At 42.2% G+C, this 17,366-nt stretch overlaps 1 protein-coding gene across 1 annotated transcript in view; it reads right to left on the reverse strand.

Annotated features, from left to right (window-relative positions):
* Positions 1–17,366, reverse strand: part of LOC122564237 (carbohydrate-responsive element-binding protein-like) — a 196,798-nt gene that overhangs the window by 162,874 nt on the left and 16,558 nt on the right. The window contains exon 5 of the mRNA XM_043718935.1: positions 9,269–9,437. Coding sequence (XP_043574870.1) covers positions 9,269–9,374 — 106 coding nt within the window. The 5' untranslated portion in view covers positions 9,375–9,437. The remainder of the gene's footprint in view (positions 1–9,268; positions 9,438–17,366) is intronic.

Genomic DNA, 17,366 nt, shown 5'->3' on the forward strand with positions numbered 1-17,366 from the left:
CTTCACTATCCTATCTCCCTGCGACTCCACTTTCAAGGAGCTGTGAACCTGCACTCCAAGGTCTCTTTGTTCAGCAACACTCCCTAGGACCTTACCATTAAGTGTATAAGTCCTGCTAAGATTTGCTTTCCCAAAATGCAGCACCTCGCATTTATCTGAATTAAACTCCATCTGCCACTTCTCAGCCCACTGGCCCATCTGGTCCAGATCCTGTTGTAATCTAAGGTAACCCTCTTTGCTGTCCACTACACCTCCAATTTTGGTGTCATCTGCACACTTACTAACTGTAACTCTTATGCTCACATCCAAATCATTTATGTAAATTACAAAAAGTAGAGGGCCCAGCATCGATCCTTGTGGCACTCCACTGGTCACAGGCCTCCAGTCTGAAAAACAATCCTCCACCACCACCCTCTGTCTTCTACTTTTAAGCCAGTTGTGTATCCAAATGGCTTATTCTCCCTGTATTCCATGAGATCTCACCTTGCTAATCAGTCTCCCATGGGGAACCTTGACGAACGCCTTACTGGAGTCCATGTAGATCACATCTACCGCTCTGCCTTCATCAATCCTCTTTGTTACTTCTTCAAAAAACTCAATAAAGTTTGTGTGACATGATTTTCCATGCACAAAGCCATGTTGACTATCCCTAATCAGTCCTTGACTTTCCAAATACATGTACATCCTGTCCCTCAGGATTCCCTCCAACAACTTGCCCACCACTGAGGTCAGGCTCACTGGTCTATACTTCCCTGGCTTGTTTTTACAGTGGCACCACATTTGCCAACCTCCAGTCTTCCGGCACCTCCCCTGTGACTATCGATGCTACAAATATCTCAGCAAGAGGCCCAGCAATCACTTTTCTAGCTTCCCACAGAGTTCTAGGGTACACCTGATCAGGTCCTGGAGATTTATCCACTTTTAACCATTTCAAGACATCCAGCACTTCCTCCTCTGTAATCTGGACATTTTGCAAGATGTCACCATTTATTTCCCTACAGTCTATATCTTCCATATCCTTTTTCACAGCAAATACTGATGCAAAATATTCATTTAGTATCTCCCCCATTTTCTGTGGCTCCTCACAAAGGCCGCCTTGCTGATCTTTGAGGGGCCCTTGTCCTTAATATATTTGTAAAAACCCTTTGGATTCTCCTTAATTCTATTTGCCAAAGCTATCTCATGTCCCCGTTTTGCCCTCCTGATTTCCCTCTTAAGTATACTCCTACTTTCTTTATCCTCTAAGGATTCACTCAATCTATCCTGTCTGTACCTGACATATGCTTCCTTCTTTTTCTTAACCAAACCCTCAATTTCTTTAGTCATCCAGCATTCCCTATACCTACCAGCCTTCCCTTTCACCCTGACAGGAATATACTTTCTCTGGATTCTTGTTACCTCATTTCTGAAGGCTTCCCATTTTCCAGCCATCCCTTTACCTGCGAACATCTGCCTCCAATCAGCTTTCGAAAGTTCTTGCCTAATACCGTCAAAATTGACCTTTCTCCAATTTAGAACTTCAACTGTTAGATCTGGCCTATCCTTTTCCATCAGTATTTTAAAACGAATAGAATTATGGTCACTGGCCCAAAGTGCTCCCCCACTGACACCTCACTCACCGGCCCTGCCTTATTTCCCAAGAGTAGATCAAGGAAACCGGAGCACCCGGAGGAAACCCACGCAGACACGGGGAGAACGTGCAAACTCCACACAGTCAGTCGCCTGAGGCGGGAATTGAACCCGGGTCTCAGGCGCTGTGAGGCAGCAGTGCTAACCACTGTGCCACCGTGCCGCCCATCTGTTGAATACAAGAATACCAGCCCAAAGAACAGCAGATTAAAAGCAGCATTTTACTTTTGTACTAACTAAAATCTTGTAACTAAAGAAGCTGTGCCTAGGTACTTTGTTATCTAAGTCGGTGTGGTAATTGGCGACGTATAAAGTTTCACTAAACTCATTGAGTCAATGTGACAAAAAAAGACTATTCTATTCTATTCATTGAAATATTATAGATCTGCAACAGATTTACTGGACAAATTAATAAACAAATTTAGAAAAAAAATTAAAGTAGATATAAGACTCAAAGACTCAAGGTCAGAGAAAGACCATACTGGACATCATAAAAGCAATAGTTCTTATGGTACAATATTACTTCAAAAATATACATGAAATCTCAAGCTGAGCAAGTTAATTCATGATTATATTTAGTGGGCTTTGTTGCATATAATATTACTAAACAGAGGAATGTTAAAGAGAGTCAATATTTTTCAAAGTGTCCAAAAGTTTTTGATAATTTATTCATTCATAGGATTTGGTCATCACTGGCTGGTTCAGCATTTATTGTACATTTCCAATTGCTCTGGAGATTGCGTGGTGAGCTGCCTTCTTACACGGCTATAGTCAATTTGAGAACAAAAGAATTCCTGAAATCAATAAGATCTAATAGAACAGTTCGGCTTCGAAGGATTCCACAGCTAGTTCCATAGAGTCATAGAGATGTACAGCATGGAAACAGACCCTTCTGTCAACTCATCCATGCCGACAAGATATTCTAAACTAATCTAGTCCCATTTGCTAGCACATGGCCCATATCCCTTAAATGATGTGGGCGGCACAGTGGTTAGCACTGCTGCCTCACAGCGCCGGAGACCCGGGTTCAATTCCCGCCTCAGGCAACTGACTGTGTGGAGTTTGCACATTCTCCCCGTGTCTGCGTGGGTTTCCTCCGGGTGCTCCGGTTTCCTCCCACAGTCCAAAGATGTGCAGGGTCAGGTGAATTGGCCATGCTAAATTGCCCGTAGTGTTAGGTAAGGGGTAAATGTAGGGGTATGGTTGCGCCGCCGCTTCGGTGGGTCGGTGTGGACTTGTTGGGCCAAAGGGCCTGTTTCCACACTGTAAGTAATCTAAATCTAAAATCTCCAAAGACCAGCAGAAAACTGATTATGGAGCTTTGAAATCAGAATCATAAGAAACAGTTGGTAAAAAAAAACTGTCAGGTTTATTATTGTCCAGAGAAGATTAAATTCGGCGATGATTATTCAAATTGCACTGGAAACAGACACCAGAAAGACCCTAAAACAGATAGAAGAGGGAAGATTGACCCTACCACAAAAGGGCAACAGAGTCTATTCACTTTATAAGGTACGGACACTCAAGGACAGTGCAAAAAGCTAACGTAGAGAGTAAGTCAAATATCAGATGGTCAGAACCAGTGCCAGCACACAGTACAAGACGACTTTACAGGAACTGGCAATACTCACAAACAAAGGAACGATACATTTGCAAAAATGTAGGTCACTTCCAGAATGATGTTCAGAAAGCACACAGTTTAAGAACAATGGAAGTGCTGATGGTTATCCACGCAAAGACATCAGTACAATAGAGCGCTCAACACTAAGCATTAGACGAGATATCTCCATTGAAGAAGATAGCCAAGAGTTTGCTGGAGAAAGCTGCTGATGCAGAAGACACAAACCCTGTTTCGATCAGTGGACATCCTATTCATTTTAAGCTTGATACAGGGGTGAGCAATCCAAACTGACCAGACCAGTTATCATGGCTGAAGAAGCTAACAACAAGGAGAGTCAAAACCTTGCGGGAAGGTTCGAAATTGCGATAGGGCAAATTACGTCTATATTATACAGGAGCTAGGGAGTGCTAATTTGGGCAAGTCCACATTTGACATGTGGGAAATGTTTGAAGCCCTGCTTGGGAAAGTTCAAGTTCAAGGCCAGCACATTTCAGGAAGGAGGAAGGACAAGGATGGCAAGGTAAGGGGCACTTAGATAATGAGGAAGGTTGTGAATTTATTCAAATGGGAAAAAAAAACATATGTAAGGTTTAGGAAGCTAAAATCAGACAGGGCACATGAGGAATATAAGGAAAGCAAGAAAGTACTCAAGCAGGGAATTAGGAGAGCAAGAAGGGGCCATGAAATAACCTTGGCAACTAGGATTAAAGAGAATCTCAAGGCATTCTATAAGTACATTAAAAATAAGAGGAAAACCAGGGAGAAGGTAAATCCACTGAGAGATAAAAAGAGGGAACTTGTACTTGGAGGCAGAGGATGTGGGTGATATCCTAAATGAGTACTTTGTGTCGGTATTCAGAGAAGGATATGAAGGAGAGTGAGATTTCCGAGACACATGCAAACATGCTAGGGCATTGAGATCAAGGAAGAAATGGTGCTGGATCTCCTGAAGAGCATTAATGTGTATAGGTCCCCATGGCCCGACGGGTTCTACCCCAGGTTATTGAGATAGGCAAGAGAGGAGATTGCTGGGGCCTTGACCAAGATCTTTGTATCCTTGCCAGCCAGTGGAGACTACCTGGAGGACTGGCGAGTAGCTAATGTTGTTCCTGTGTTCAAGAAGAGAAATAGGGATAATCCAGGAAACTATAGACAGTGAGTTTTACATAGGTGATTGGGAAGCTATTAGAGAGAATTCTTCGGGATAGGATTTAAGTACATTTGAAAAAGCATGGCCTAATTAGGGACAGTCAGCATGGCTTTGTGCAGGGTAGATCATGTCTTACTAACGTGATTGAGTTTTTCAAGGAGGTGACAAAAGTGATTGATGAGGGTAGAGCAAGTGGATGTTGTCTACATGGATTTTAGTAAAGCTTTTGACAAGGTCTCTTGTGGTAGGCTCATCCATGGGCATGGGATCCACGGTGACTTGGGCAGAAAGTTGTCAAAGGATACAGTGGGATCTAGATCAGTAGCAGATATGGGTGAAGAAATGGCAGATGGAGTTTAATCCAGGTAAGTATGAGATACTGCACTTTGGGAGATCAAATGTAAGGCAAAGTATACAGTTAATGGCAGGACCCTGAACAGCATTGATGTACAGAGGGATCTTGGGGTTCAAGTCCATAGCTCCCTGAAGTGGCCACACAAGTAGATAGGGTGGTCAAGAAGGCATATCACATGCTTGCCTTTATCGGTTGTGGATTTGAGTACAAGAGTTTGGATGTCGTGTTGCAGCATTATAAGACTTTGGTTCAGCTTTTAGAGTATCGCATTCAATTCTAGCCGCCACATTACAAGAAGGATATGGAGAGTGCAGGAGGGGCTAGGAAGACTCAGGTTGTTTTCCCTTGAGCTGTGAAGGCTCAGGGAGACTTGATAGAAGTTTATAAAATTATGAGATGCATTGATAGTCGGAATCTTTGTCCCAGATTTAAAATATCTAATAATGTTTAAGGTGTGAGGGAGAAAAGTTCAAAGGAGACATGAAGGGCTTTTTAATTTACACAGAGTGTTGGTGATTTTAAAAAAGTCTTTACTTTTGAGATTAAAAGCATGTCTCCCTCATAATTAAGTCCACAAGTCCAAAAACAGTTATCACAGAAGATTTCACTAGGATTAAAACAGAAACACAACAGAAGAATATCCAATGAGGTCAATTATGTTGGCATAAGAGCTGTTTGAGATTATTAGCATGGGGGACGTTACAGACTTCATAAGGCTGATCGAAATATTTCATCCTCTACCTAAATCAGACCAGTCAATTCCAGTGACAGAGATAGTGTTGAATAAACATTAACCTAATGGTAACAGAACAGATTTTGAAAATGTCTATTTCAATCATCAAAAAAGCCACAGAGTAAAGCTGAAGGAATCCAGCCTGATCAACAAATCGAGGGAGACAGGTTACACAGGTCAGACCATCCTCACAGATTTAGTACACAGCCATGATGCAGAAACTGTCGGTCTAAGTAGCCAAGATATTACAAAAAGAGAATATCTGTTCTAATCAGGATTTTACACGGAAGGAAGTACCCATTTTAACAGAGCAACTGGCTTCCATGATGGACATTCACAAGATTAAAGGACCCCCAGATGATGTATTGGGAGAATGATCTGAATTAAAATATGATTATCGCCCTTCAGGAGATTGAAGATCCTCTGATACAGTAACGGGTAAATGACAAGGTCTACAAGGAATGACATCCTCTGTCAAATATATCCAAGAAAGAGAGGATTCATCAGCAGGAAAACTATTTCACATATCAGACCCAAGATCAACAGTTCACAAGCAAAGGGCTGCCTGCACTTGTGAAGTCAGAAACTTGGGGAGAGATGGGGTGGAGTGAAAAGGTAGTATAGTTCTATACATGATACGGCATGTACATATATACATTCTACATATGATGCATAATGAGTTTACTATGAAGAAAAAGCCGGGGTGAGCTGTTGTCTAAGAAAATGGTTGTGTCAGAGTTAAGGTTAAAGGTTAATTAGTTCTATCCAATTGTTGAGGCTAGTATTTGGGTGGAAACAAGAGGTGCTACACCAACCTTTGCAGAAATCGGATATATTCTGTAAAGCTCCTATGAATCCATATTATTTACATCTGACTAGTAAGATTAACAATACTTATTGCTGACATGCAACAAACCATTTTATAACTAAGATAAATGTTTGTTCAATAATGACGCAGTGTTATATTCCCTGCTCCTGACCTCCATTTATCCTGTGGCTAACTCACGCTCTCTAAGCAAAAGTAGGTACAGCAGATGCTGGAAATTAGAGTCAAGAGTATGGATGCTGGAAAAGCACAGCAAGTCAGGCAGCATCTGAGGAGCAGAAGAATTGATGTTTCAGGCAAAAGCCCTTCATGAGGAACTCACGCTCTCTCTGTTGTGTTCAAGCTGAAGTGAATGTCATGGAACAACCTCTTGTGTAGTGGTGCCTTTACAAAGATTCCTGAAACTCCAATGTACTGTGTCTTCTATGCCCTATCCATCTTACTAGTTATAGCTTCAAAACCATGATTTCCCTTTCATAAACGTGTGGCTAAATCATTCTTTCTTCCAATGTATCGCCCATTGCATTCATCTACATCAAGCTTCAGTGACTTTGCCTTGTCATTTGATGTCGCTACTGGCGTCTACTGCGATACTGGGAGATGAAATGGAGACTTTATTTCCTTTCTTCTGGAAGAACAACACCTGGCCTCTGTTGACTTTAAAAAGGAACAACCAAAGTGAGACATCCTCTTTTTTTCAATCCTGCAATGTTACTTTCATAATCTCTTTTGGCATTTAAAATTTCAACACATGAAGATATTTTTGTGAAAATGACATGGTCATTAACATGCAAATACGGAGCAGAGTTCACCAAGGCTCCTCAGACAGCACCTTCCAAATCCACAATCAATTCCATCTTGAAGGGTAAGGGCATCAGATATGTGTAAAAACCACCACCTGCAAACTCGCCTCCAAACCATTCACCATCCTGACTTGGAAATGTATCGCCCTTCCTTCAGTGTTGCTGGGTCAAAATCCTAGGACGTCGTTGACAATTGACAACAGAATTGTGAGTACCAACACTAAATAGGCTCACCATCACCTTTTCAAGGACAATTAGGAATAGGAAATAAATTCTGGCCCAGTCAGCAACCTCTCACACATGAATGAAAAAAGTAGCCCTTCAAACTGTCTCTACCATTCAATAAGATCATGATCTATTTGTATTCTGAATTTTACATTCCCATCCATTCCTCAAACCCTTAGATTCCCTTGCCTAACTCAAACCCAACTACTTCTGATTGAAAAGTTGTCAAAGTTCCACCAGTTCCACTGCCTTGAGGCAGAGAGTTCAAAATCCCCAGAGAAAAAATATTCCCTCATCTCTGCCCTCAAAGGATGACACCTAATTTTTAAATAGTGTGCCTAGTTCTGGACTCACTCACAAGAGTTAACATCCTTTCCATGCCCAACTTGTCAAGACCATTTGGGACCATCTTATAAACTTCAATCCAATCCCCTCCTTGGTCTTCTGAACTCTGGTGGGTACAAGTCCAGCCTGTGCAATTTTTCTTCACAAGGCAATCCACACATTCCAGGTATCGATCTGGATTTCATCCAGAGATGAGCCTGGAGACAAGCTGTCTACTTCCAGCCAGCTCTGGACAAAGATGATTCTTAAAATTAAATTATGTTAATTAGACATTAATGTTTTTACAGCTACCTCATCGCCACAATGCAAAACCTGATGGGGAAGGTAAAGTTACACTCCCCACAAGACCTTTCAAAGAGCCCACTGATATGGGCCATCAACACCTGAAACAACTGTTCTCATCAAATGACTGAAATCAGATCTGGTTGAATTGCTTAAAAATACAATTCTGGGATTCTCAGGCAGTAGGTCTGCTAGTTGAGTTAGGAGCTTGGATCAGACTCTCCATCTTTGGCTCCAGGTTGCCAAACTGCAAGGAAGCCCACACTTTGCCTGCAAGCAGGAAGATAACTCGATCCAGTTCACAAGGACACCTATCTCTAGGAAATTGTAACTCACATTAAATAATCTGGATATAAAAAAATCTCTCTCTTACACTGTCTAGTCTTCCTTAATTTCCCAAATGCTTGCATCTGGATATGATGTGGAGATGCTGGTGTTGGACTGAGATGGACAAAGTCAAAAATGACACAACACTGGGTTATAGTCCAACAGGTTTATTTGAAAACACAAGCTTTTGGAGCCTCATTCTTTCTTCAGGTGCTAGTGGCACACTGAGAGCTTGTGTTTTCAAATCAATCTGTTGGACTACAACCCGGCATCCTGTCATTTTTGACCGTGTCTGGACAGAATTACATGGGCGGCATGGTGGCACAGTGGTTAGCACTGTTGCTTCACAGCGCCAGAGACCCGGGTTCAATTCCTGCTTCAGGCAACTGACTGTGTGGAGTTAGCACATTCTCCCCGTGTCTGCGTGGGTTTCCTCTGGGTGCTCCGGTTTCCTCCCACAGTCCAAAAATGTGCAGGTTAGGTGAATTGGCCATGCTGAATTGCCCGTAGTGTTAGGTGAAGGGGTAAAATGTAGGGGAATGGGTTTAGGTGGGTTGCGCTTTGGCGGGTCAATGTGGACTTGTTGGGCCGAAGAGCCTGTTTCCACACTGTAAGTAATCTAATCTAAACAGAGCCATTCCCCTGCAGTTTTGAATGCTGTGTTATTAAACCAGATCTTTGATTTCAATAAAGAATGGGAGATAAAAAGAAAAAGGGATCAATTCAACAATACCTCAGGCTTAAAAGAAGAGAAATATTTATAAAAACTGAAATGCATCGCCATTCCCTCCTTTGTCCTGACAGTAGGAATCCAAAACATTGTGGTCAAAGTAATGGTTCCAAAAGGGAAGAGTGTTCCAACTAATTAATAAACAACTGGATCACTTTAACAATATCAACTGCAACTGGATAAGTAAAGTTACCTTCCCCAGAAACAGTGTAGGTGGCAAGGTGTTTTTTTTTAAACATCACCTGCATTTGGCCATGGCTTTGTCTTCTCCATCATGGTAAACAGCGTGTCTGAGATATCAGAGAAGAGATCATCAAAATCACAGAGAATTGGCTCCCCCTCTTTCATAGCTATTGAATCCTTGAGAGTTTCACTTGACCATTTCTGCACATTCTTTGTAATGATATCCTGCTAAAAAGCACACACACATCAACAGCTTGTGAGTTTGACACTTTCAGTTCCTAAGGTTTAAAATATTGTAAGATTACCAATGGTAAGATTAGCAAAATGTACAAAAACAGATCATAATAAATATCTTGAGTATTGCTCAAGAACACACAATCATTGAAGTTTTTTGGCTTGCACTCATTGGGACAATTTGCAAGAATAGCAAATCAAAGGGAAAACCTACATCTGTGTTTCATGAGAGAAAAACGCTGATTGGTTAGCAAGCAAGCAGACTCCAATTGAAAGAGGTGCTGCCACTAATGCTTATTGACTGCAAACAGCCAGGCTTTAATTACATTTTAAATTAGTTTAACTCCAATTGGTCATAGCACGGCCCTAAGAAATGAACCAATGAATGGAACCGATGGAACTGACACAAGCTCAGCATGTGTACATATTCTGTCTGCAGAGAGCAGGGCTCTTGTATGTAGAGATTCTAATACATATGGGTGTGCCACATTGCAAGCCAAATTGACAATTCTAATTGGTTGTCACCATTAGTCTTCACACACTCAGGATTATCTAGCAAGAGATGCCCAACTGCAGAATCACATCTAATGTTGGACACTGCAATGTAAGCTTTGCAAGTTACAGTCAATGTGTTGCCTGTTACAAATAGCCAAAGGTAACTGATCCCCAAGTCTACATATCTGGCATCACACCAGCAGGTTATAGGGTCACAGAGTCACACAACATGGAAACAGACCCAGGTAAAAACAAGGGGAAAGGGAGGACTACAGATGCTGGAGATCAGAGCTGAAAATGTGTTGCTGGAAAAGCACAGCAAGTCAGGCAGCATCCAAGGAGCAGGAGAATTGACGTTTCGGGCATGAGCCCTTCTTCAGGAATTGACTGCAATGACTGCAGATGCTGGAAACCAGATTCTGGATTAGTGGTGCTGGAAGAGCACAGCAGTTCAGGAAGCATCCAAGGAGCAGTAAAATTGACGTTTCGGGCAAAAGCCCTTCATCAGGAATACAGGCAGAGAGCCTGAAGGGTGGAGAGATAAGTGAGAGGAGGGTGGGAGTGGGGAGAAAGTAGCATAGAGTACAATAGGTGAGTAGGATTGGACACTCTGGAGGCAGGAAACATATTTCTGCTGATGGGTGAGTGCCGAACCAGAGGACACAGCTTAAAAATACGGGAACCATTTAGGACAGAGATGAGGAGAAACTTCTTCACCCAGAGAGTGGTGGGTGTGTGGAATCCTCTTCCCCAGAGGGCAGTGGAGGCCCAGTCTCTGGATTCATTTAAGAAAGAGTTGGATAGACCTCTCAAGGATAGTGGAATCAAGGGTTATGGAGATAAGGCAGGAACAGGATACTGATTAAGGATGATCAGCCATGATCACATTGAATGGTGGTGCAGGCTCGAAGGGCAGAATGGCCTACTCCTGCACCTATTGTCTATTGTCTACGTGTGACTCCACTTTTGAGGAGCTATGAACCTGCACTCCAAGATCTCTTTGTTCAGCAACACTGCCCAGGACCTTACTATTAACTGTATAAGTCCTGCCCTTATTTGCCTTTCCAAAATGCAGCACCTCACATTTATCTAAATTAAACTCCACCTGCCACTTCTCAGTCCATTGGCCCATCTGGTCCAGATCCCATTGTACTCTGAGGTAATCTTCTTCACTGTCCACTACACCTCCAATTTTGGTGTCATCTGCAAACTTACTAGCCATACCTCCTATGTTCACGTCCAAATCATTTATATCAATGATGAAAAGTAGTGGACCCAGCACCGATTCTTGTAACACACCGCTGGTCACAGGCCTTCAGTCTGAAAAGCAACTCCTGATCCCCACTGTCTTCCTTCAAGCCATTTCTATATCCAAATGGCTAGTTCTCACTGTACTACGAGATCTAACCTTGCTCACCAGTCTCCCATGGGGAACCTTGTCGAATGCCTTATTGAAGTCCATACAAATCACGTCCACCACTCTGCCCTCATCAGTCCTCTTGGTTATTTCTTCAAAAAACTCAATCAAGTTAGTGAGACACAATTTCCCACACAGAAAGCCATGTTGACTATCTCTCATCAGCCCATGTCTTTTCAAAAACATACAAATCCTATCCCTCAGGATTTCCCTCCAACAACGTGTCCACCACTGATGTCAGGCTCATTGGTCTATAATTCCCTGATTTTTCCTTGCCACCTTTCTTAAAAAATGGCACTACTTTAGCCAACCTCCAGACTTCCAGCACCTCAGTTGGCACAATGGCTCAGTAGTTGGCACGATGGCTCAGCATTAGCATTGCTGCCTCACAGTGCCAGAGACCTGGGTTCAATTCCCACCTCGGATGACTATCTGTGTGGAGTTTACTAATTCTCCCCGTGTCTGCGTGGGTTTCCTCTGGGTGCTCTGGTTTCCTCCCACAATCCAAAGATGTGCAGATCAGGTGAACTGGCCATGCTAAATTGCCCATAATGTGAGGTGCATTAGTCAGGGGTAAGTATAGGGTCTGAGTGGGTTACTTTTCAGAGGGTCGGTGTGGACTTGTTGGGCTGAGGGGCCTGTCTCCACACTGTAAGGATTCTAATTTCAATTCCAGCTGGTCAGTGGCTATTGATGGTACAAATATCTCAGCAAGGGGCCCACCAATCACTTCCCTAGCTTTTCACAGGGTTCCAAGGTACATCTGATCAGCTCCTGGGGATTTATCCATCTTTATGCATTTTAAGACATCCAGCACCTCCTCCTCTCTAATATGGACATTTTCAAGATGTTGCTATTTATTTCCCCATGTTGTCTATCTTCCATAATCTTCTCCACAGTAAATACTCGCTTCGTGTCTCCTCCATCTCCTACAGTTCCACATATAGGGTTGTTTGTTTATTCTTGCTCATTCTCTCCCAAGTTATCTTTTTGTCCTTAATGTATTTACAGAATCCCTTCGGATTCTCCTTAACCCAAACTAAACAACTCCCACTTGTCTGCATTTGGCCCATTCCAAAACTTTCCTATTCATGTACCTGTCAAATCTCTTTTAACTGTTGTAAATGTACCTGCATCTACCACTTCGCCTGGCAGTTCATTCAATGTACGTACCACCCTCTGTATAAAAAGGTATGCCTCAGGTCCCTTTTAAATCTTCCTCCACTCACCTTAAAAATATTGCCCCTTAGTTTTGAACTCCCCCACTCGAGGCAAAAGATCTTTGGTATTCACCTTATGATTTTATACACTTCTATGAGGTCACCTCTCAACCACCTATTCTCCAGGGAAAAAAGTCCCAGCCTATCCTGATAACTCAAATCCTCTCGTCCCAGCAACATCCTAGTAAATCTCCAAGTAGATAATATCCTTCCTATAACAGAGTAAGCAGAACTATACTCTGTTGGTGAGGCCACTTTCTGTACAACCTTAACATGGTGTCCTAAATCCTATATCCAATGGTCTGAGCAATGAAGGTAAGCATGCTAAACACCTTCACCACCCTATCTACCTACAACGCAACTTTCAATGAACTAAGAACCTGAACCCCTAGGTTCCTTTGTTCGACAACACCACGCAGGGCACTACTATTAACTGTCTAAGTCCTGCCCTTGTTTGTTTTATCAAAATGCAATACTTCGCATTTATCCAAATTAAACTCCCACTCATCAAGCTATTGATCCAACTGATCAAGATCCCTTTGTAATCTTAGATAACCTTTTTCACTGTCCACTATACCACTAATATCCACAAACTTACTAACCATGCCTCCTATATTCTCATCCAAATCATTTATATAAATGATCTCTTCAGAACGCCACTAGTCATAGTCCTCCACTCTGAAAAATAACCTTCCACCACCCGGTCTCCTACCATCAAGCCAATTTTGTATCCAACTGGCAAGTTCTCACTGAATCTCATGTGATCTAACTTTATTAATTATTCTGGAATGTGGAACCATGTCAAAGACTTTGCTGAAGTCCATGGTACACAACATCCATCTATCTACCTTGATAAAAACTCAATTAAGTTTGAGAGACAAGTTTCCATGTACAAAGCTATGCTGACTATCCCTAATCAGTCTTTGCCTCTCCAAAAGCATGTAAATATTGTCTCTCAGAATTATACTTGTACATAAGATTCTTATAGACAAGAATGAATGTGTACACAAACTGCATTCTCCATGGCAGTACCTCTGTTGGAAAACACCTATTAACAAATCAGTAGAGATTGGTTCCCCCTTGAATTGGTACTCTTGTGAAAATCCTGATAAATGCAAGTGTCACACTTCAGCAATCATCAAGTAACAAATCATTCATTTTAATAACACATACCTGAAATATGTGAAAAAAGTATATAAATAAATGCAAATATAAATAGTAAACATTTATAGATATTTATAAAGATAAAGAGACAACAAAGTGATCCTTGCTCCTGTGCAAAGCAACTCTGAGGAACCAATAATGGAAAATAAGGAGAAATAAGGAGATACATTATACATTGTGCACTGGCCTCCACTCGAGAGGATACCATAAGACCATCAGACACAGGAGCAGAAATTAAGCCATTCAATCAGGGCTGAAAAGTTTCTCAACCCCATTCTTCCACTTTCTCCCCGTAACCCTTGATTCCCTTGAAAATCAATAATCAATCTATCTCTGTCTTAAATATACCCAATGACTTGGCCTCCATAGCCTTCAGTGGCAATGAATTCCATAGATTCACCACACTCTGGCTGAAGAAGTTTCTCCTTAACTCCGTTAAGAACAACAAATAAAAAAAATTACAGCGCCGATCCAAACCTGTCACCATTTTTTCTCAGAATTGGTATCCCTTTGCTCCCTGCCCATTCATGTATCTGTCTAGATACATGAACCTATTGTGCCCACCTCTACCACTTCTGCTGGCAACATGTTCCAGGCACCCACCACCCTCTGCATAAAGAACTTTCCATGTACATCTCCCCCAAACTCCCCCACCCCTCACTGAGAACTCGCGACCCTTAGCAATTGAGTCCCACTCTGGGAAAAAGCTTCTTGCTATCCACCTTGTCTATACCTCTCATGATTTTGTAGGCTTCAATCAGGTCCCCCCTCAACTTCAGTCTTTCTAATTAAAATAATCCTAATCTACTCAACCTCTCCTCATAGCTCGTGCCCTCCATACAAGGCAACATCCTGTTGAACCACCACTGCACCCTCTCCGAAGCATCCACATCCTTTTGGTAATGTGGTGACCAGAACGGTACGCAGTATTCCAAATGTGGCCAAATCAAAGTCTTATACAACTGTAACATGACACACCAATTGTTGTGCTCAGTACCCCGTCCGGTGAAGGAAAACATGCCGTATGCCTTATTGACCACACAGGTCAGGGACCTGCGTTGCCAACTTCAGGGAACAATGAACTGAACACCACGCAGTTGTAAGGGTATAATGAGTATAGTAAGGGGCTGAGTATGAAACCTTGCAGAGCACCGGTATTGAGGTTTATCATAAAGAAGGTGTTGTCACTTATCCTTACTGTTTGCAGTCTGCAGATCAGCAAGTCAAGGATCCAGTTGTAGATGGGGAGCAGAGTTCTAGGGCCAAAGTGTGGAAATGAGCTTGGTTGGAATTATGGTGTTGAAAGCAGAGCTAAAGTCAATACATAGGAGCCTGACATGGATGACCTTGTTATCCAGTTGTGCCAGATGAGTGTAAGGCCAAGGAGATGGCATCTGCCATAGACCTGTTGTGACAGTAGGCGAATTGCAGTGGATCCAGGCAATCTGGATCAGCCTAAATGTGTAGATAATACAAGGATAGGTAGGAAAGTAGGTTATAAAGAGAACATAAGGGTTCTACAAAAGGCTAGGTTAAGTAAATGGGCAAAGTTATGGCAAATGGAGTATAACTTGGGGAAAATGTGAAATCATCCATTTTAGCAGGGAGCATAAAAAGCATATGATGTAAACGGTGAGGCATTGCAGAGCTCTATGATGCATGGGAATCTGGATGTCCGAGTGCATGAATCACAGAAGGTGTATACGCTGGTACAGCTAGTAACTAGGAAAATTAATACTTACTGTGAGAGAACTGAATACAGAAATAGGGAGGTTTTACTTCTGCTACACAGGGCACTGTTGAGACTTCATCTGAGCACTATGCATAGTATTGGTGACCCTATACAAGGAAGGATGGAAATACATTGGAAGAAATTCAGAGAAGGTTTACCAGGCTGATATCTGTAATTCGAGGACTGTTGAAAGAGCAGAGGTCGAAATGGCTACGTTTGTATCTGCTGGAATTCAGAAACTAAGAAGTTACTTGATTGATCCATGTAAGATCCTGAGGGGTCTTGACAGGTTGGATGTGGAGAGGCTGTTTTCTCTTTTGGGAGATTCCAGAACCCATGGGTCACTGTTTGAAAATCAGAGGTCGCCCACTTAACACATAGGTTAGGTGATACTTTTTGGCAGTGAGAGGGTCTGTGGAATAGACTGTCAATTCAGAGACCCAGGTAATAGTCTGAGGATCCGGGTTCAAATCCTGACACAGCAGGTTGAATTCAACAAAAGAATCTGGAATTAAGAGCAGAATGATGACCATGAATCCATTGCCGATTGTTGGAAGAACCCATCTGGGTCACTATTGAACTTTAGGGAAGGAAACTGCCGTCCTTTCCTGCTCTGACTCCAGAACCATAGCAATCTGGTTGACTCTTAACTGCCCTCTGGACAATTAGAAATGGGGAATAAATGTCTGTTTAGTCAGTTACACCTTCATCCTGTCAATGAATTCTTTTGAAAAAAAGAGGCTTTATAGATTTAGATAGATCCTTGTTAATCAAGGGTGAAAGGTTATCGGGATGAGGCAGGTATGTGGATTTGAGATCATTGGCAGATCAGTCATGATTTTATTGAACAGCAGAGCAGGCTCAAGGGGATAAATGGGCCACTTCTGCTCCTCATTCAGATGGTCAGAGATTTCTTTTTCCCTTTGATCTGATTACTTCAGCTTCCTTAGTTAACCACTTAGGTCCTCCTCTAAGAACAAGCTGCTCCAAATAACACTACCAAAGGCATTCTACTTGTTTCTTATCAAGGGCACTATTGCCAATCTGATTTTTTGAGTTTATATTTAGAGTTAAATCAGCCACGATTATCATTATCTCTTTACCACAACCATTTCGTATTTCTTATTGCACACTTTGTTCAAGATTGTGGTGACTGTTTGGGGTCTCTGGATCATTCCTCTAAAGAGTGACTATTTTCCCCAACTATTCCACATCTCCACCCAAACTGATTCTACATCCTGAACCGACATCACCTTTGATCAAGAGACACTCCCTGACTCTACGTAGCTTCCTGTGATTTTTGAGTATACATATATGTAAAACATTGTCAGCTCACGGCCATGTCTCCATGATAGCTAATGGATCATATTTATTCAAAAACATACTTGACCTCATTCTTACTAATCTGCGGTTGCACATGCATCTGTCCATGAAAGTACTGGTCAGACTGTCCACTGTGCAGTTCTTGTGGAGACAAAGTCCTGCCTTGACATTGAGAATACGCTACATATCACTTTGTAAAATGGGACAAACTTCAAACAGATCTGGCAACTCAAGACCAGGAATAAGTGAGGCATTGTGGGCCATCAACATCAACAGTGTTGTAACTCCAGCACAGTCTGTATTCTCATTGCCCAGCACATCCCCTACTCAAAATGGAGAGCTGTGACCAGTGATGTCCCACAGGGATCGCGCTGGGACCACTGTTGTTTGTGATATATACATAATGATTTGCAGGAAGGTGCAGGTTGTCTCAGTAGTAAGTTTGCAGATGACACTAAGATTGGTGGAGTAGCAGATAGTGAAGGGGACTGTCAGAGAATGCAGCAGCATATAGATAGATTGGTGAATTGGGCAGAGAAATAGCAGATGGAGTTTAATCCAGGCAAATGCAA

The sequence above is a fragment of the Chiloscyllium plagiosum genome, chromosome 28, assembly GCF_004010195.1.
Source record: "Chiloscyllium plagiosum isolate BGI_BamShark_2017 chromosome 28, ASM401019v2, whole genome shotgun sequence".
Taxonomy (NCBI): Eukaryota; Metazoa; Chordata; class Chondrichthyes; order Orectolobiformes; family Hemiscylliidae; genus Chiloscyllium; species Chiloscyllium plagiosum.